The sequence below is a fragment of the Aotus nancymaae genome, unplaced genomic scaffold, assembly GCF_030222135.1.
Source record: "Aotus nancymaae isolate 86718 unplaced genomic scaffold, 86718_ANA_hifiasm-v0.15.2.pri h1tg000006l, whole genome shotgun sequence".
NCBI lineage: Eukaryota > Metazoa > Chordata > Mammalia > Primates > Aotidae > Aotus > Aotus nancymaae.
The window spans coordinates 21,886,294-21,907,023 of NW_026988417.1; the positions used below are offsets into that span (position 1 = coordinate 21,886,294).

At 38.8% G+C, this 20,730-nt stretch overlaps 1 protein-coding gene across 2 annotated transcripts in view; it reads left to right on the top strand.

Moving 5' to 3' along the window:
• Window positions 1-1,934: 1,934 nt before the first annotated feature.
• Window positions 1,935-20,730, top strand: part of LOC105730936 (cytosolic beta-glucosidase) — a 123,879-nt gene continuing 105,083 nt past the window's right edge. The window contains exon 1 of one of the 2 annotated variants that reach the window (XM_064366074.1): window positions 1,935-2,097. In XM_064366074.1, the coding sequence (XP_064222144.1) occupies window positions 2,040-2,097 (58 nt within the window). In that variant the 5' untranslated portion in view covers window positions 1,935-2,039. The remainder of the gene's footprint in view (window positions 2,098-20,730) is intronic. The other variant, XM_064366073.1, reaches the window with a different exon arrangement.

Consider the following 20,730-nt stretch of genomic DNA (forward strand, 5'->3'; position numbering starts at 1 on the left):
TACAATTGCTTCAGAATTGAATGACTACCTATGTCAAATTTAATAGTCTGCCACGCATTTTTTAGGTTATTTCACCAAACATGTACCTTTAAATATCCTCAATGTCTTTCCCATTTCTTTTTGTATATAATCTCTTCTCTCTTCTTAGGGTTAGGATAACTGGAGAAAGTAGGATTTCAACTTACTTAAACCTTGTTCCAAACTTCATGTTCCTGTCATTAAAATGTAGAATGATTTAGTGGGAATGTAGGGAAACTGGATAAGTAACTTACCTCACTTTGATTATACCTACCTCCTCTTTCAATAGTCTTTTCTTTTTTGAAATGGAGTCTTGCTCTGTCGCCCAGGCTGGAGAGCAGTGGTGCAATCTCAGCTCACCTCCACCTCCACCTCCTGGGTTCAAATGATTCTCCTGCTTCAGCCTCCTGAGTAGCTGGGATTACAGGTGCCTACCATCACGCCCGGCTAATTTTTGTATTTTTAGTAGAGATGGGGTTTCACCATGTTGGCCAGGCTGGTCTCGAACTCCTGGCCTCAAGTGATCTGTCCACCTTGGCCTCCCAATCCATAGTCATTTTTTTTTAAAAATAAACTTTTTATTTTGGATCAATTTTAGATTTACACAGAAGCTTCAGAGATAGTGCAGGGAGTCCCCAAGGCCCCCTCACCCAGTTTCCCTGACTGTCAGCATCTATACTTCTGTAGAAAGCCACACCCACTGGGTGCCTGGCACAGTGGACAGAAGTCCCATGCCAATGAACACCACTGAAATTTCAGAAATAGAAACCTGGGAGTCAGTGAGGGTGGGCTGGGGGAACAAAAAAGGTTACTCATAAAAGAACAGGACTTGGATTGTCATCAAATTTCTCAGTAGCCATACTATAAAACAAGGAACCAATTCCTTCAAAATTCGGGGTGAATATTATTTTCATCACAAAATCCTGCACAAAACTGCATATTAAGAGCAATGTTAGACTAAAGATAATTTCAGAGCAACTACAGAGTTTTGAAATATTTATGTACCAGGCCCCTTTATCAGACAGTTATTCGAGGATGTGCTTCTCTAAAGAGGGAGAAGAAACAAAGAAAGAGAAAGACCAGGGGAGAGTGAAGGAGCCTCTGAATGACTTGAAGGAGACAGTGGATCAAAGCTCCATGGTGGCCTAAAAAATAAACAGTGTGGAATGGAGCAGGAACACAGAGTTGTTTGAATAAGTCAGAGATGTATTCTTCTGTCAGAGTGTTTGGGGATGAATTAGTAATAGGTATAGAGAAAATTAAATAAACATAAAGATCAGGCAGTGGATTAACCCCAGAGAAAATTGAAAGTTGCATGTGAGCAAGGTATGTATACTACATGGCTCAGCTTTGAGCCAGGTACAGACTAATAGTAATATAAATATTGAATTCATTTAAATGGAAAGGTAGTTTTACCATGCTGGCTAGATGTAGATGGGGGAAGGTAGAAGAGGGGGAAGAGAGAGAGAGAGAGAGAGAGAGAGAGAGAACGCTACATCTCTGCCCTTTACTCAGAGGTCAATACTTACCTAAAATTGAAAAAAAATAAGAAGCAATAGCCTATTCTTTAAACAGCGTGGGATTAAATTCCAGAAGAAATCGTTGAAAGTGGTTACCTCTACAGAGTAGGGATCAAGAATTAGGATGAATGAACTAAGGGAAAATTCTATAGGATTATATGACTTTTTAAAACAATGTTCATGTTACTTTAAAAGGTAAATAGGTGCCCTGCCAAATGAGGGACTTAGCACCCAGGGTTATCAACTGTGTTAGGAATCAGGGAGTGCTGGGAGAAGAAAGTATAATTGATGGCCTTGTACAAAATGTCTTGGACTCTTATCAAGGCTGTGGCTATCAAGTATCCTTTGTCCTGCCTCCTTCTTGTTTGCGTCAATATTTGCCTTCTGAGGCTCCAGTCTGGGGTGAGAGTTCATTTTCTGTTTGCACAATTGCCTGGCTCCTCTGGCCATAGGGTACTCTGCTTCTGGCAGCTGAGGATTCTGGTAGACAGCTTCTAAACCATGGCTTTCCCTGAGGGATTTGGATGGGCAGCGGCCACCGCAGCTTATCAAGTGGAAGGTAGGGGACACTCTCTCCCCTTCACTGGGGTGGGAATGCTTTATTTCTGGTGTGTTCTGTGTACCTGAGGAAGATGGTGGGGTAAAGAGGCAGGAAGAAAAGCAGCAAGGAATTGAACAGCTCACAATGTTATCAAGTCCCCAATGAATTTGTTTCCCTTTTCAAACATGTCGGTGGTGGAGGCTCACATTCTCTTGTCTCTTTCTTTAGACAGCAGGGTGGAGTGAGGAAGAGGTGAAAACTAAGCTGTGGCTGGAATTTCACTCAGTCCAAACTCAGCTGAGACATCAGTTTACATTGGATCAGCTGCTTTTATAATTGGTTTCTAGAACCCATTTGCCCCAACTCCTCTACAAAGGAGAACCATTTCTTCTACTGGCTGGGAAAATATTGAGTCAATGTTTTCAAAGAGCCCTTCATTAATTGGGAAAAGTTCCCTGTTCTATTCTTAGTGAGCCCCAAGCCTAATCTTGTATGCCGCCCTATTTCCTGGGGCAGCTGAGAAGTAAATGGAAGCAAATGGCAAAAAGCATGCAGAGTAGCCTTGGAACCCGAATTCTAGTCCTCATCATTCCTCACACGAGTGTGTGGATTCTTTGTCCTCCTAAAGTCTCAGTTTCTTCACCTGTGAAATAGGAAGATTAGCTTTGCTTTTCTAAAACACATATATTCCCCCACCCAAGGGAGTTAGAGATTGTTAATAGCTACCACGGGGAAAATGTTTATTTGGTCAAATAAGTATGTGAAACCCTGGATTAAACAAAGCTGAGTGAGTTATTGCAGTAGTTTCCTAGGATTGCTGTAATAAATTATTATGAACTGTGGGGCTTAAACAATATAAATTATCATCTTACAGTCTGGAGGCCAGAACTGGCCACTGGAGGATGTAATTGGCCAGGTTAAGATGAGATCGTACTGGCGTAGGGCAGAACTGTAATCCAATATGACTGGTGTCCTAAGAAGAAGGAAATTTGGACACCAAGACATTTGGAAATTTGAAAGAAGAAACTGTGTGCCGGGCACGGTGGCTCACGCCTATAATCCGAGCACTTTGGGAGGCTGAGGAGGGTGGATCACGAGGTCAAGAGATAGAGACCATCCTGGTCAACACGGTGAAACCCTGTCTCTACTAAAAATACAAAAAAATTAGCTGGGCATGGTGGCACGTGCTTGTAGTCCCAGCTACTAGGGAGGCTGAGGCAGGAGAATTGCTTGAACCCAGGAGGCAGAGGTTGCGGTGAGCTGAGATTGTGCCATTGCACTCCAGCCTGGGTAACAAGACTGAAACTCTGTCTCAAGAAAAAAAAAAAAAAAAAAAGAAAAGAAAGAAAGAAGAAAATGTGGACACAGAGCAAGGAGAACATCATGGGACCAGAGAGAGAGATTGGAATGTTACTGTAAGCTAAAGAGCAATGGCCACCAGCAGAAATTAGAAAAAGGCAAGAAGGATTTTACCTACAGTCTTGGTGGGGCATGGGTCTGCAGACACTTGATTTTGGACTTGCAGCCTCTAGAACTGTGAGAGAATACATTTCTGTTGTTTAAGCCTTTCATTTTGTGGCTCTTTGTTACAGCACCCCTAGAAAACTTATACACCAAGAAAAACAGGTTAATCAATCAATGAAATAATGGCTGTTCTGGTAAGTGCTGCGGTGATGATAGGATGTTGTGGGAAAGGGTCATGTGGAAACCAGTTCTTCAGGATGGGTCATCAAGGAGGATCGCTGTGAACTAGCATTATTCCATCTAAACTTAAGGGGTGAAGAGGAGAGTGCCATTTGAATATGGGGAGGGCTTTCTAGACAAAGAAACAAGACAAGTTGATCTCAGTATGACCCATGCTGGTTGTGATTCCAAGCTTCGAGAGCTGTTTCCCCATCCTGTAGAATGGGAATGAGGAATCTCTACTACACAGTCGTGATAACTGCCATGTAGAAGACATCTCCCGCTGAGTGATTATGTATATTATTACACATATATGATCTGTGATACAAAGCTCTTTTTTCTTGTATATGTGAACTCTGAATTGTTTGCTTTATATTTTATTTTATTTTTATTTTTCTTATAGCACAGCTCTTTTAAAAGGACATCTGACAATGTCCTGGTTAGCTCGGCTTCCACGCTACCTTTCTCGCTATATGGGATCTTCTTTCGTCTTCTTCCTGATAATTTTCACTTTGTGGCGGAGGGTGACTGAATAGGCTGACCCTCTAGGAATAAAAACAAAAGCAATGATCTTGGTGAGTTTCCTTCTTAGAAGAGAGGTCAGAAAAATTAGAGAAAGCATGGTAGAGCACCGGAATGGAGTAAATAGAATCAGATTCTAAAAGCAACAAAACACTGGTGATTATGAAGATGAGCTTTGGGGCAAGACTCGTTAGATTTGGAGTCTCTCCTTTTACTAGATTTGTGACTTTGACCAAATGACTCATCTTCTCTATGCCTCGTCACCTGTCAGATGGAGATTCTTATGGAGTCTCCTGTGTAGCACAGCTATGAGGTTTAAATAAGATAATGTGTGTTAAGTGCTTGGCATTTAGTAAGTGTTCAATGTGTGATATTCATACTTGGAGAGATCACAAAAGGATTACAAAGAATGATTCACTGTGGAACTCAACAGTTAACTTGGCATAAATATGCAATTAGTTATACAAGACAATAGAGTGGGTTTCAACTACCAGCGTTCGGTTCCTGCCCACTTAGGACCTGGAGGTAACCTTAACTGGTGCATTCTGAGCTTCTCTCCTCACATGATCTCAATGGTGTTGCATCTCTTCTGTCTACTTGGAGCCAGCTTGTCCTATCCTCTTTGGATTTGGGCTTGTTCCTGCCATATTTTGAGGTCTTTATTTGCAGCCTCCGGCCTGCCATTAACTTTCTATCTGTAGCTTCCTGGGTAGGGTACCTGATCCAGCGTGCTCTGCCAAGAGCCATCAGTCTGCTATCTTTGTCAACTCACAGAGCAACTTTTGCATGTCTGCTTGTTTTCTAACCTAGGAGCCCTTACTGATCCTTTTGTGCTGTGTTTGAATTTTAGCCAGCACTTACTAGCAGAGTGACTTTGGGCAAATAATGTATTTAAGCCTCAGTTTCCTTATTTGTGATATTTGAAAAGTAGTCATCCTCATTTTCTAGATTTGTTCTGGGGATCGAAGAGGTAAGCATATGCAACCGTGGTGTAAGAGTGCCCGGCATGTAGTACTCACCAAATACTAATATTAATGCCTATACTATTATTATTTTTCTTTCTCCTGGCTGAATTCTGTCGTGCTCTGAGAGAAGGAGAGTTACACTGTCTACTCCATTTAGTGAAAATGGTCATTTTTGTTTTGATTGCTAATTAGAATCTATTCCCTCCTTGCTCATGCTTGGCTAGTTCACCAGCAGTTGCCAGGAGAGTTACTGTTTAACCATGTCTCCCACCGTCGACTGGATTACAGTGCAGGAAGTTAACTCGTGGCTTTATCAGATCAGCATGGCTTGGATTTTAAAGCTGAGGACAGCCTGTCTCTTTTTGATTTTGATAATCTTTGCACTTTGTGCCGCCCTGGCCTCTGAAGGTCTGTAGATCCTTTGGAACTCAGAGGCACGCAGCAGAACTGAGGACTGAGCATGAATCGTATTTGTAAAAAAAAATCTAACACTTTGAAGTTTTCTTATAAAACATTGCCATATATCTCTTTCTATTGTCTCACTTTCCACCTTATTTCAAAATACTGTTGTCTGTATCCACATATTTGTTTTGAGATACTCTCTTGAATTCCCTGAAGAATAACTAGCGTACCTTCCCTCACTCTCATTGCAAAAATGGAAATATTTTGTCTCCATATAGAAAATACTGTTGGGGTCTTTGCAGGTGGGGCTCGCTGAGAGGGGCAGGGACTGGGCCTTATCACTGGGTCTCCTAACACATTGACTCCTTGGTTGGGTATTTTGCCAGAATCACCGCCTTTCCTTTGTTCCGTCCTTGTTCAGATCCCTTCTATCTCTCTTCTGGCTATTTCACTGTTTATGGTCTTAAGAAAGAGTTTAATGTTTATTATCTAAGAGTTGACTGCATGGTGCCTTGAGCCTTTTGGAGGAAAGCACAATATAAATCTAATAAATAAATAACAAATGATATAAGCAGGAGGAAAATTATGTGTTTTAGGTGAGTTGTAAAGAACCGTGTAAAACCTATAAAATGTGTCTGTTAGACTAAGAGGCAGGGAAGAGAGTGCAAAAATCATTGTACCTACAGAAGTGAGTCTCCCGCAATATATTTAAGTACAGAAAAATTCCCATGATTATTAACCCCTTGTAAAGTGGACTCTGTCCTCTGTTTTTGGCTGGAGGGAATGTGAGTCACAAAAACACTAAGTAGCTCTGTGGCATTTTGTTTACTTTGATGGTTGGCCACCGAGGAGCTATGAAAATGACATTTAGGACCCAATTCTACAGATCTTATGAGCTTATAACTCCCAGTGATTTCAGGAAAGGCTCTTAAGGGGTGAACATGCTTTGCAAAATCCCACAAATCCTAAGCAAAGTCTAAACTACTGTGTTAATGCTTCCTAGTAGGATCTGAGTTTGTGGTTCTTAAGGAGCCAAAGGCCTCAGTTTTATGAATGTTATTGTGAATCCTTGATGTTGCACTTGGTGCTAATATAATAGTTGATTTTAAGTTTGACTTTGGTTTTATGGTGGCAGAAATTGGGGGTTGCCTCAGGTTTGGGCCAACTCTGTTTGCCATGATATGTTAAAGGTAGATTCTTATAGTTAAGACATTTGGATGTTTTTTTTTTCTCTTAAAACATTGGAAAATAAACATGGCACTTGTAGTTTTTGGTTTTAAGTTGAGTTTATGGTGTTTCTATATAGGCTGTTTTTTATTTGGTCCTTATAAAAAAAAAAAAAAACTCAACTGATCCACACAAACCTGAGCTGGAGGCACACTTCCTCTACTTGTTGTAAATGTCAGCACAGGCCCTATATTTCTCTAAGACCACTTCCTGTTTGCTTTCTTCACTCAACAGATTTTAACTGTGTGTCTTTGTCTCTGTTTTCTGCTAAACCTCATGGATTAAATAAGCATCACAGTTTGAGACTTGATCTCTTGGCTGCCCTTGGTATTCTTCCAGAATAGGAATATCCATATAGATCTGCTCCTTTTCTGGATCACCTAAGAAAGAAGAAAGGGAGGCAGATTTAAAGCTTGGTCATTTATTTCTTGGTATGTAAGGAAACAGGGAGCAGAGAAGTGGACATTTACCAATGAAATTTTCTTATTTTTTTCCCCAAGTTTCAAGTTTGAAATTCAAGGCAGAGCGCAGTGGCTCATGCCTGTAATCCCAGCACTTTGGGAGGCCAAGGTGGGCAGATCACAAGGTCAAGACATCGAGACCATCCTGGTCAACATGGTGAAAACCCGTCTCTAGTAAAAAATACAAAAATTGGTGGGCATGGTGGTGCATGCCTGTAGTCCCAGCTACTTGGGAGGCTAAGGCAGGAGAATTGCTTGAACCCAGGAGGTGGATATTGCAGTGAGCCGAGATTGCACCACTGCACTAGAGCCCAGCGCCTGGTGACAGAGGAAGAGTCTGTCTCAAAAACAACAACAGCAAAAAGTTTGAAATTCACAAAATATCAAATATTTTCCTCCTTTTTCATTGTACCATGAAATTAATGATGTAGGCATCATTCAAAGATTATAACTTAGAACGGGATGATATTCAAATATTAATCAACAGATATACCACCATGCTCACCCATCAGATGCCAACTGTAAACAGTAGGCATAGACTAGACTGGCATTTGCGTTGGCCGGTCAGAGTGGATGTCAGCCATAAACAACTACTGAGGCCACGTTTAGATGTATTCATTGAATTTCAGCCTTGTGCTTAGGAGGGGGACATATCTGAAATATGTCGAACTCCTTTTACAGACTATTACTGGAGAGTTGAATCACTTCTCCAAGTCTCCAATTTCTCACTTGCAAATTCCTAATGCTGATCTCTCTCTTTTTAAAAAATTTCATTGGATGAATATTGGAGACCTTTTTCTTACATTTTGCACTTCTTTGGATCTAGGTTAATTCCTTTAATACTTTAGCTATGTTAGGACTTCAGCTGAATTCATTCTATTTTTCAACTCTTCTCTTGAATATTTATTTTTGAAAATCATATTTTGAACTTTTAGGAATTAATTATTTATTTACTTCTGTTTTAGGAAGTCATGTTTTATTTTCTGGATGTTGTCACCTCTCAAATCTCTTTAATAATGCTAATTTTAAAAATTAAATTCCTGATCCAGCAATCTCGCTTCTGGGTATTTACCCCAAAGATTTGAAATCAGTACGTAAAAGCGATGTCTGCATTTCCATATTCATTTCAGCATTATTCACTATATCTTTATTGGAATCAAACTAACTGTCCATATACAGATGAATGGATAAAGAATATGTGGAATATATACACAATGAAAACTATTCAGGCTTATAAAAAAGGAAATTCTGTCCTTTGAGACAATATGGATGAGCCTGGAGGACATTATGCTAAGTGAAATAAGGCAGGAACAGAAAGACAAATACTGCATGTTCTCACTTACATGTAGAATCTAAAACAATCAAACCCATAGAAGCAGAGAACAGAATAGTGGTTACATAGCTAGCGGGTGGGGGGAATCTTGGGAGATGATGACCAGAGGGTAAAAAACCTCAGTTAGACAGGAGAATTTTTTTTTGAGACCTATTGCATAGGGTAGTGAATATGGTTAATAATATAGTACATTTGAAAATTGTTAAGAGAGTAGATTTCAAATTATCCCACCAAAAAAATGTTAAGTATTTTAGATGATGAATATGTTAGCTAACTTGATTTAATTTTAAAAATTTGTATTCATAAATAATAACATTACTTCATACCTTCTAAATATACACAATTATAAATGATCAATTTAGAATAAAAGCTTTAAAAATTAATTTCTCTTTTTTTTGCATGTATCATAAAAAGAATTTTGGTCCTTATTTTTCAGGTTACTTGTTTTTTGTCAAATGCCTTATGATGTTTATGAATGAATGATTATATTGATAATACCACTAACTGATTTAGACTTCCTTTGAAGTTAGATAGTTCTATTAACTGAGTCAGGGACCACTCCATAAGCAATAGAATTCTGTATAAGTTGGTGGGATCTATTGACAGTCAGTTGTCTCACAAATGATTATGGGCATAAAGGGAGACAGCCAAAATTTAGACCTTGATAACTGACAGATAACAAGGACTTTGAAAGAAGAGTACGTTTGATTTTAACTTCTGTGTTTCTTCGCATGCCCTTTCAAGGTCATGTTTTTAGCTCTAGAGTGTGTTCTGCTTTTTTCTGTGGCCTCAGTACCCATGATAGGAGTCCTACCCAGTCACACCTCTCATTTTTATGAAGCATTTCTTAGGAATTCAACATGGGGTAAAGGCAGAACCAACGACCCAGTTTATGGATAAGAAAAACTCATCAAATCAGCTGTAAGACAGATAATCTTTTCATTACCATAATGATTGCTCTGAGGCCTAGTCTTCTCTCCCCATTGGTTAGCCCAGAAAAGTACTTTAGTAAATGTGGTATTCTGGGACCATTTCTGTTCTTTTGTTTTCAGCTCAGTTATGGATTTCTTCTCTTATTTACTGTTATTGCAATGGGGTTGTGAGAAGAAAAGGAATTAAATATGTTCACTGTACTCCTCACCTGGAACTGGAAATCTTTAGTAATGCAAGTATAGACTTTAATATAATATTAACTTATGTAGAAGTCTTTATTAACATGCATTAATATTTGGAAGTTTCTCATAAATCATGAGGTACTATTCAAAGTTAATGAATGAATTCTCCTCCACCCTTTTACCACTATCATCCTCCTTGTCATCATTAATATATCCAGTTTCTAGAAATTTTCTAGTCCTATGCTTTTTAAATAAAGAAGATGAGTACTATACACTCAATGTGTGTGTTCCCCTCGGGTTCATAGGTTGAAACCCTAATCCTTATATGTGATGGTATTTGGAGGTGGGGCCTTTGATAGGTGATTAGTCAGTGACACGGTTTGGCTGTGTCCCCACCCAAATCTCATCTTGAATTAAAGATCCTATAATTCCCACATGTTGTGTGAGGGACCCAGTAGGAGAAAATTGAATTATGGGGGCAGTTTCCCCCATACTGTTCTCATGGAAACGAATAAGTCTCACAAGATCTGATGCTTTGATAAGGGGTTTCCCCTTTCACTTGGTCCTCATTCTCTCTTGCCTGCTGCTATATAATACATACCTTTCACCTTCCACCGTGATTGTGAGGCCTCCCAGCCACGTGGAACTCTGAGTCCATTAAATCTCTTTTTCTTTATAAATTACCCAGTCTCAGGTATGTCTTTATTAGCAGCATGAAAGACTAGTACAGTCAGGAAGGCAGAGTTCTCATGAATGCGAATTCTGCCTCATAGTAAATAAAAGGGATCCTAGCCATGTGGGAATGCAGCAAGAAGCCATTTATCAACCAGGAAGGAGCCCTCACCAGAACCTGACTGTACTGGCACCTTGATCTTAGACTTCCAGTCTCCAGAAATGTGAGGAATACATTTCTGTTCTTTTTTTTTTAAATTTTACTTCAAGTTCTGGGATACATGTGCTGAACATGCAGGTTTGTTACATACGTATATATGTGCCATGGTAGTTTGCTGCACCTATCAACCTGTCATCTAGGTTTTAAGCCCCGCATGCATGAGGTGTTTGTCCTAATGCTCTCCTTTCCCCCTATCCCCTGACAGGCCCCGGTGTGTGGTATTCCCTTCCCCGAAGACAGTGTGGCAATTCCTCAAGAATCTAGAACCAGAAATACCATCTGACCCAGCAATCCCATTACTGGGTATACCCAAAGGATTATAAATCATTGTACTATAAAGACACACACACATGTGTGTTTATTGCAGCACTATTTACAATAGCAAAGACTTGGAACCAACTCAAACACCCAACAAAAATAGACTGGATAAAGAAAATGTGACACATATATATACCATGGAATAGTATGCAGTCATAAAAAAATGAGTTCATGTTCTTTTCAGGGACATGGATGAAGCTGGAAACCATCATTCTCAGAAAACTAACACAGGGACAGAAAACCAAACACTGCACATTATCCCTCATAAGTGGGAATTGAACAATTTCTGTTCTTCATAAGCCAGCCGGTGTATGGCATTCTGTTATACCAGCCAGAATGGACTAAGAAAATGAGCTAATGTGGAATTAATGGAATTTCAGACAGAATAACAAGAGAAAGCAAACTATTCAGATGCTGTTAAGAAAAGTAATAGTGGATTGGGGGTGACTATGACCGAGAAAGACCACATGCCTAGGCATCCGCTTGTGATGTTGCTGATCTGAGCCATTTGCATGTTTCATAATTTATTACTTCCTTCAATTTTTGAACACAGATTCTGCATTTACCAAGTTTTCTAGTACCTCAGTTGGCTTCATGGTCAGTGCTGAAAAGTATCTTCTGCCCTCACTATGTGTATATGTAAGTTTTTTATTGATAAGAGCTGGCCTGCCTGTTTGTATATTCTATTTTTTTTTACAAGATTTATTTATTTATTTCGAGATGGAATCTCACTCTGTCACCCAGGCTGGAGTAAAGTGGCATGATTTTGGCTCACTGCAACCTCTACCTCCTGGGTTCAAGTGATTCTCCTGCCTCAGTCTCCCAAGTAGCTGGGATTAAAGTGCATGCCACCACGTCTGGCTAATTTTTGTATTTTTAGTAGAGACAGGGTTTCACCATGTTGGCCAGACTAGTCTTGAACTCTTGACCTCAAATGATCTGCCTGCCTTGGCCTCCTAAAGTGCTGGGATTACAGGCGTGAGCCACTGTGCCTGGCTGTATATTCCTTTGTATCAGCAAAGTTCTGAGTATAGTGGATGTTAATCACATATGTTTAGAAGTATTTTTTGTATTATGAAAGGAATACAAGATAATTTTAGAACATTTAAAAGATAAAAACAAGCCAAAAATAAAATAATCAGCCAATAGCTATTTAAAATATTTGAATATGTATTTTTTGTATTTTTCTATGCATTCACAGACTTACATGTACATATACACCTATTTCTCTGATAAGAGCATTCTGTAAATGATTGTGGCTTTCTTAACACACTTAGAAACATCTTGATAAACTATAACATGTCTCTGCATCTTTTCTCCTCTTCCTGTTTCCTCGCTCCCTTATCTTTCTACAGTGCACATGGATGTTACACAGAAAGCTAAAAGTGAGTTGATAATATTTAACCTTGAGAAACAAGATAAAAATAACTGTATCTTAATAATTTGTTTGGTGTATGGGCTCTATCTCTTGGACCACATAGTCATACATGAATTTTTTTGTCACTACTAAATTAGTCGGTTAAGAGAGGACATTTGTTTACTCGAGTAAATATGTGCCAGCTTTGTACTGGAGGAAATAAGGTGATAGTTGTGCCGTTCCTTTCTCGGCTTGCCCATCTGGTAGGTGTTGCTTCCTAGCTAAATTCACTGGTGCACAAGGTTAAATGAATCTTTAAAAATTATTAGACCGTCACACAAGTGCCCAAATCAGAAATACTTTAGACTGTTCATCTTACTCCTTCCTTTATTTTACCAATTACTTTTTATTCTATCTCCTCTAAACCTCTTGATGATACCCATCTTCTTCATTGCTACTACCTTTCCTTTAGTTCTGGAGCTTAGCATTTCTTGTCTTCTTAAAGTCTCCTTCTCTCCTCTCCACTCTCCCCCCGTTTCCCTTGCATAATACTTCTAGCATGGTCTTTTACAATTCTGACCACATTATTCCATTTTCTGAGAGAGAGGATGAGCTCTGAAATCAAACAGACTAGTTTAAACCCTGACTCCACCACTTACCAATTGTATAATCTGGGAAGATATCTCAGCTTTGCAGGGTTCAGTTTCCTTATTGGTAAAATGAGAATGATGATAGTGCCTATCTTGGGATTGTTGTAAATATAAATGTGTCCCTAAGAATCAAGTGCATAGAACAATGCTGTGCAAATCTTAACTGTTCAATACATTTCAACAGTTATTTAAAAACTTGAGATGTCTTCTGACCTTCTACAGGATAATTTCTGAAATTCTTTCCTAGCACAAAAAAACCCTTCAATTTTCTTTTTCTTTCTTTTTTTCTTTTAAGGAAGAAATAAAACCATCTTTATTCTCAGCATGGTTGTATACATAAAAAATCTTAAGGAATCTCCATTAAGTACTAGAACTAATCAATGAGTTTAGCAAAATCTCAAAATACAAGGTCAGTATACAAAAGTCAATGACATTTTTATGTACTGGCAATCAACAATTGAAAAATGTAATTTTAAAACACCATTTGTAGAAACATCAAAAATACAAAGTATTAACAAAATATGTATGAGACCTGGGCACTACAAAATATTGATAAATTTTTAAATATAATGAAAAGAAGAGTTGTAACATGCACAGGGACTGGAAGATTCAATATAGTGTTGATATTGAGTTTTCCTAAAATTGATCTATAGAGTCAAGGTAATTCTGATCAAACTCTTAACACTAGGCCTTTTTTAAAATACAGAAATTGACCAACTGATTCTAAAATTTATATGAAAATTCAAAGGACCTAGAGTAGCCAAATAATTATATATATATATTATTGCACTTTAGGTTCTGGGGTACATGTGCAGAACATGCAGGATTGTTGCATGGGTACATACATGGCAATGTGATTTGCTGCCTCCGTCCCCATCATCTATATCTGGCATTTCTCTCCATATTATCCTTCCCCAACCTCCCTATCCCCCGCTGTCCCTCCCCTATTCCCCGCAACTGACCCCAGTGTGTGATGCTCCCCTCCGTGTGTCCATGTGTTCTCATTCTTCAACACCCACATACGAGTGAGAACATGCAGTGTTTGATTTTGTGTTCTTGTGTCAGTTTGCTGAGAATGATGGTTCCCAGGTTCATCCATGTCCCTACAGATAACATGAACTCATCGTTTTTTATGGCTGCATAGTATTCCATGGTGTATATGTGCCACATTTTCTTTGTCCAGTCTATCATTGATGGGCATTTGGGTTGGTTCCCGGTCTTTGCTATTGTAAACAGTGCCGCGATGAACATACGTGTGCATGTGTCTTTACAATAGAACGATTTATAATCCTTTGGGTATATACCCAGTAATGGGATTGCTGGGTCAGATGGAATTTCTATTTCTAGGTCCTTGAGGAAGCACCACACTGTCTTCCACAATGGTTGAACTAATTTACACTCCCATCAACAATGTAAAAGTGTTCCTATTTCTCCACATCCTCTTCAGCATCTGTTGTCTCCAGATATTTTAATGATCGCCATTCTAACTGGCATGAGATGGTATCTCAATGTGGTTATTATTATTTTTTTTAATTGTATTTTAGGTTTTGGGATACATGTGAAGAACATACAAAATTGTTGCATAGGTACACAAGTGGCAGTGTGATTTGCTGCCTTCCTCCCCATCACCTATATTGGGCATTTCTCCCCATGCTATCTCTCCCCACCCTCCCCACCCCCTGCTGTCCCTCCCCTATTTCCCCCCAACAGACCCCAGTGTGTAGTGTTCCCCTCCCTGTGTCCATGTGTTCTCATTGTTCAACACTGCCTATGAGTGAGAACATGCGGTGTTTGATTTTCTGTTCTTGTGTCAGTTTGCTGAAAATGATGGTTTCCAGGTTCATCCATGTCTCTACAAAGGACATGAACTCATCGTTTTTGATGGCTGCATAATATTCCATGGTGTATATGTACCACATTTTCCCTGTCCAGTCTATCATCATCAATGTGGTTTTGATTTGTATTTCCCTAATGACCTGTGATGATGAGCATTTTTTCATGTTTGTTGGCCTCATATATATCTTCTTTTGAAAAGTGTCTGTCCATGTCCTTCCCCTACTTTTGAATGGGTTTGTTTGATTTTTTTCTTGAAAATTTCTTTTAGTTCTTTGTAGATTCTGGATATTAGCCCTTTGTCAGATAGGTAGATTGCAAAATTTTTTTCCCATTCTGTTGGTTGTTGGTTCACTCTAATGGTTGATTCTTTTGTTGTACAGAAGCTCTGAGTTTAATTAGATCCTTTTAGTCTATTTTGGCTTTTGTTGCCAATGCTTTTGGTGTTTAGTCATGAAGTCCTTGCCTATGCCTATGTCCTGAATGGTTTTGCCTAGGTTTTCTTCTAGGGTTTTTATGGTGTTAGGTCTTATTATTTAAGTCTTTAATCCATCTGGAGTTAATTTTAGTGTAAGGTTTCAGGAAGGGGTCCAGTTTCTGCTTTCTGCACATGGTTATCCAGTTTTCCCAACACCATTTATTAAACAGAGAATCCTTTCCACATTGCTTGTTTCTGTCAGATTTGTCAAAGATCAGATGTTTGTAGATGTGTGGCATTACCTCTGAGGCCTCTGTTCTCCATTGGTCTATAACTCTGTTTTGGTACCAGTACCATGCTGTATTTATTACTGTAGCCTTGTAGTATAGTTTGAAGTCAGGTAGCATAATGCCTCCAGCTTTGTTCTTTTTGCTTAGGATTGTCTTGGCTATGCGGGCTCTCTTTTTGTTCCATATGAAGTTTAAGGTGGTTTTTTCCAGTTCTGTGAAGAAGGTCATAGGTAGCTTGGTGGGGATAGCATTGAATCTATAAATTACTTTGGGCAGTATGACCATTTTCATGATATTAATTCTTCCTAACCATGAGCATGGAATGTTTCTCCATCTGTTTGTGTCCTCTCTTATTTCCTTGAGCAGTGGTTTATAGTTCTCCTTGAAGAGGTTCTTTACATCCTTTGTTAGTTGTATTCCTAGCTATTTTATTCTCTTTGTAGCAATTGTGAATGGCAGTTTGTTCTTGATTTGGCTCTCTTTTAGTCTGTTACTGGTGTATAGGAATGCTTGTGATTTCTGCACATTGATTTTGTATCCTGTGACTTAGCTGAAGTTCCTTATCAGGAGATTTTGGGCTGAGACGATGGGGTTTTCTAAATATACAATCATGTTGTCTGCAAATAGAGACAATTTGGCTTCCTCCTTTCCTAATTAAATAACCTTTATTTCTTTTTTCTTGCCTGATTGCTCTGGCTAGAACTTCCAATACTATATTGAATAGGAATGATTAGAGAGGGTATCCTTGTCTAGTGCCAGATTTCAAAGGGAATGCTTCCAGCTTTTGCCCATTCGGTATGATATTGGCTGTGGGTTTGTTGTAAATAGCTTTTATTATTTTGCGATACATACCATTGATGCCATGTTTATTGAGGGTCTTTAGCATAAAGGGCTGTTAAATTTTATCGAAGGCCTTTTCTGCATCTATTGAGATAATCATGTGGTTTTTGTCTTTGGTTCTGTTTATGTGATGGATTACATTTATAGACTTGCGTATGTTGAACCAGCCTTGCATCCTCGAGATGAAACCTACTTGATCATGATGGATAAGCTTTGTGATGTGTTGTCGCAATTGGTTTGCCAGTATTTTACTGAAGATTTTTGCATCTATGTTCATCATGGATATTGGCCTGTAGTTTTCTTTTCTTGTTGAGTCTCTGCCGGGTTTTGGTATCAGGATGATGTTGGTCTCATAAAATGATTTAGGAAGGATTCTCTCTTTTTGGATTGTTTGGAATAGTTTCAGTTGGAGTGGTACCAGCTCCTCTTTGTATGTCTCATAGAATTCGGCTGTGAACCCACCTGGACCTGGGCTTTTTTTGGTTGGTAGGCTCTTAATTGCTGCCTCAACTTCAGTCCTTGTTGTTGGCCTATTCAGGGTTTCGACTTCTTCCTGGTTTAGGCTCGGGAGGGTGCAAGTGTCCAGGAATCTATCCATTTCTTCCAAGTTTACTGGTTTATGTGCATAGAATTATTTTTAGTAATCTCTGATGGTGGTTTGTATTTCTGAGTAATTGGTGATAATATCCCATTTATCATTTTTTATTGCATCTATTTGATTCTTCTCTCTTTTCTTTTTTATTAATCTGGCTAGCAGTCTATTTTATTGATCTTTTAAAAAAATCAGCTCCTAGATTTATTGATTTTTTGAAGGGTTTTTTGTGTCTCTATCTCCTTAAGTTCTGCTCTGATCTTAGTTATTTCTTGTCTTCTGCAAGCTTTTGTGTTTTTTTGATCTTTCTCCTCTAGTTCTTTCTATTTTGAGAATAGGGTGTTGATTTTAGATCTTTCCTTGTTTCTCACGTGGGCATTTATTGCTATAAATTTCACTCTAGACGCTGCTTTAAATGCGTCCCAGAGATTCTGGTACATTGTGTCTTTGTTCTCGCTGGCTTTGAAGAATATCTTTATTTCTACCTTCATTTCATTGTTTATCCAGTCAACATTCAAGAGCCAGTTTTTCAGTTTCCATGAAGTTGTGCAGTTCTGAGTTAGTTTCTTAATCCTGAGTTCTAATTTCATTGCACTGTGGTCTGAGAGACTGTTATTTATTCCATTCTTTTGCATTTGCTGAGGAGTGATTTACTTCCAATTATGTGGTCAATTTTAGAGTCGGTGCGATGTGGTGCTGAGAAGAATGTGTATATTGTGGATTTGTGGTGGAGAGTTCTGTAGATGTCTATTAGGTTTGCTTGGTCCAGATCTGTGTTCAAGTCCTGGACATCTTTGTTAATTTTGTGTCTCGTTGATCTAATATTGACAGTGGATAACTCTGCAATTTTCTCTCTGACTATAACTCCAGTTTCTCCTGTTACTTCTTCTCTATATGTATCCTACTCTTTGACCAAAATAAAGCATATGCAATTTGCTAAATGTGCCATGTCCCTCATGCCTCTGTACCTTTGCACATGCTGTTCCCTTTGCTTGAACATGCATGACTATTGGCAGCAACAGAGATCAAAAGGTGACAAAGATCCAGCCTATCTCACCTCTAGGCTGGAGCTTCAGCTACTCCAGCACACTGCCTCTTTCATCTTTGTCTTTTATGCTGCTCTCCCAAGTGTGTTACTGTGAACTTGGCAGTGGTAGTAAAGGACTCAGTGACTAATGGGGCAAAGGAAACCCCTAAAAGAGGTTTTTAGTATATATGACCAAATATTATTATATTATCCATTTGGAACAGCATGGATAATATGCCTTTTTACCTGGGAGCATTTGAACATAACTCCATGTATCTAAAGATGATAACATCATGAGAAGTGTTGATATGAATACTGCAGCTATGTGTGTGTTTTGCGTGTTGTGGGTGGTGCCATCAGCAGCTGCTGTGGCCCTGCTGCTTTCCTTCTGCTCTCCGATGTGGCCCTCCTCCTTGGGGCACCCTCAACTAGATGAGCAGGTCTGTACTGGCTTTGGATCTTTCTCAAGGTGCCTGCTCTTCCTTTCATTAGCGTGGATAATCAGAATTTGATTGTAAAGTATGCCCAGGCCAAATACAAGGGCTTTTAAAATTGTCTGCTGTTTTAGATTATCCAGGCCACTGATCCCCCTTCCTTAGCGTGGATAATTGAGAGTGGACTGGGCTGAAGAATGTTAAGCAGAACCAATTGACAAAATAAATGAGATTTTAAAAATCCTTTACATTTTCATAATAGAAAAAAAGGTGTTTTTTTTTTTTTTAATCTGAAAGAGCTTATTTTGTATTTTAAAACTGCAAATATATTTGGCTTTAAATTACTTCAAAGTAGGAAAATATTTTCTATGATGCACCCATTTAAAACCTATTTAAAATGTATACTAATTATAATATGAACTTAATGGAGTTAAAGGAAAAATGAAAAATACAGATGAGAGGTTGGAAGTTTTGGATTCAATGTCAAATCTTCTTAAAACCATGTTTATATTTCATCGAGATAACACAGAGAGGGTAGGAGCCACTTCAAAACTCTGAAAATCACTCTCTTGATAGTCGAGGCTGCAATTCTTTGCTCTTAATGAAAGATAGTCATTTAGAGACAGACATTTAAAAAATGTATGCATAATATTAACAGAATTCTGATTTCTGGAAATATATGATCAAATTCATTTCTCATTCTCATTATTTGATCTTTCCCCATGCCCCATGCCCCTCCAAATGCAGGTAGAAATGTATTTGCATGCCACTTGACTGGGAACTGAGAGGACATTTTCCCAAAGGAACAATGCTGTAAATGGGGATAGGTGTCACTAAATACTCTTCAGGTGTGTAATGAGGATAAATAGATTTCAGGGTCAGCCTGGGAATTTGGAACAAAGGCAATGGTGAATTTCTGGGCAGGTGACTCATAAACAAGGTTTTTGAAACACTACCCATTTTTACGTTGGGAATTGCCAAGCTCAGACTTAACGTCTCCCACAACGCCTATGAATAATCATTTAAATATAGGCTTTGAGACTTGGGGAAAAAAGCATATTATTTACTCTAAAGACAATAATCTTCCTTGGAGTCATTGTAGTCCATCATGCAGATACATACTTGGGGATCTTTGAAAAAGCAACATTTTCTCTTGATGGTCCATTCCTTCATTTATCTTCTAAGTTATTACCCAGAACTAGATTGCAGACCCAGGTTAGAGCTGCACATTAGCCACTCTGTAATGGTGCTGAAGAGTCAGGCTCTTTCACAGGGTGAAATATCACAGAGGGGCTTTGCTCATTCCCTATTGTGTTTGTGTGAAGAACAGGATGCAGTGCTGGAGGTAATGGGGTAATGGGGACTGACTATAGTGTATCCTTTGGTTCCTTATAGTGCTGAGAACTTGGCAAATGTAGGTACACATAAATTCTTATTGCCCGACTGGTTTGATGAAGGGAGAACTGAGAGGTTCTCAGCATAGATATTATACAGCTGAGGCCAAATATCCCCCTAAGGTCATCCTAGTACTCTTTCCATGGCCGAAAAAAAGACCAGATGCAACCATACTAAAGCCATGATGTGGCTGGCTTGTTGCTGGATAATGACTTTTCTCATGCTTGGAGAAAATTATGTAAGAAGATCCAGAAAAGTTCTAGTCCAAAGATGCTCATCTGCAAAGATGAGCAAGAGTGCAATGTCTGGATTAAGTCCTCTAGAATTTGAAGTTCTGTCCCACGCTGTATTTGGAGACCTGGTCTCCCTAGCATGAAATGAATAATTAAATTAAACTCTATTTTTTATAGAGCTAGTAGTTAATCCTAATTAGAAATTTGTCTACTGCGGGTACTAAAGCCTGGGGATATAAAGGTGAAAAAAATCACTTGAATCCAACATTCTGGGTGAGGAGAGAGGCAGGTACCTGACTACAGCAGGATGTGACATCCCTAACAGTAGAACAGACAAAAGGGTGTTTTGGGGTGTTTTGTGGCAAAGGTGGGCAGGATGAGGAAATAAGAATAAAGTGTGTGAGATTAGTTGGGGCATCTAAATTGCGTTTTATGAAGACATGTTATCTGTTTTATTTGTTTTGTTTTCAGGGAAAGACAAGAAAAGGCATATCAGCAGAAAAAAATATTTGGTCATAAGGCATAAAAGCATGAATACTTCTGTTGTATTTTGGGAATGGTGTAGTCATGTTCAATTAAGTAGGTACATGGGTTAGAATTCTAATACTTTAGAATGTATTAGAATCACTTGGAGTTCTAGTTGAAATATAGATTTGGAGGCCTC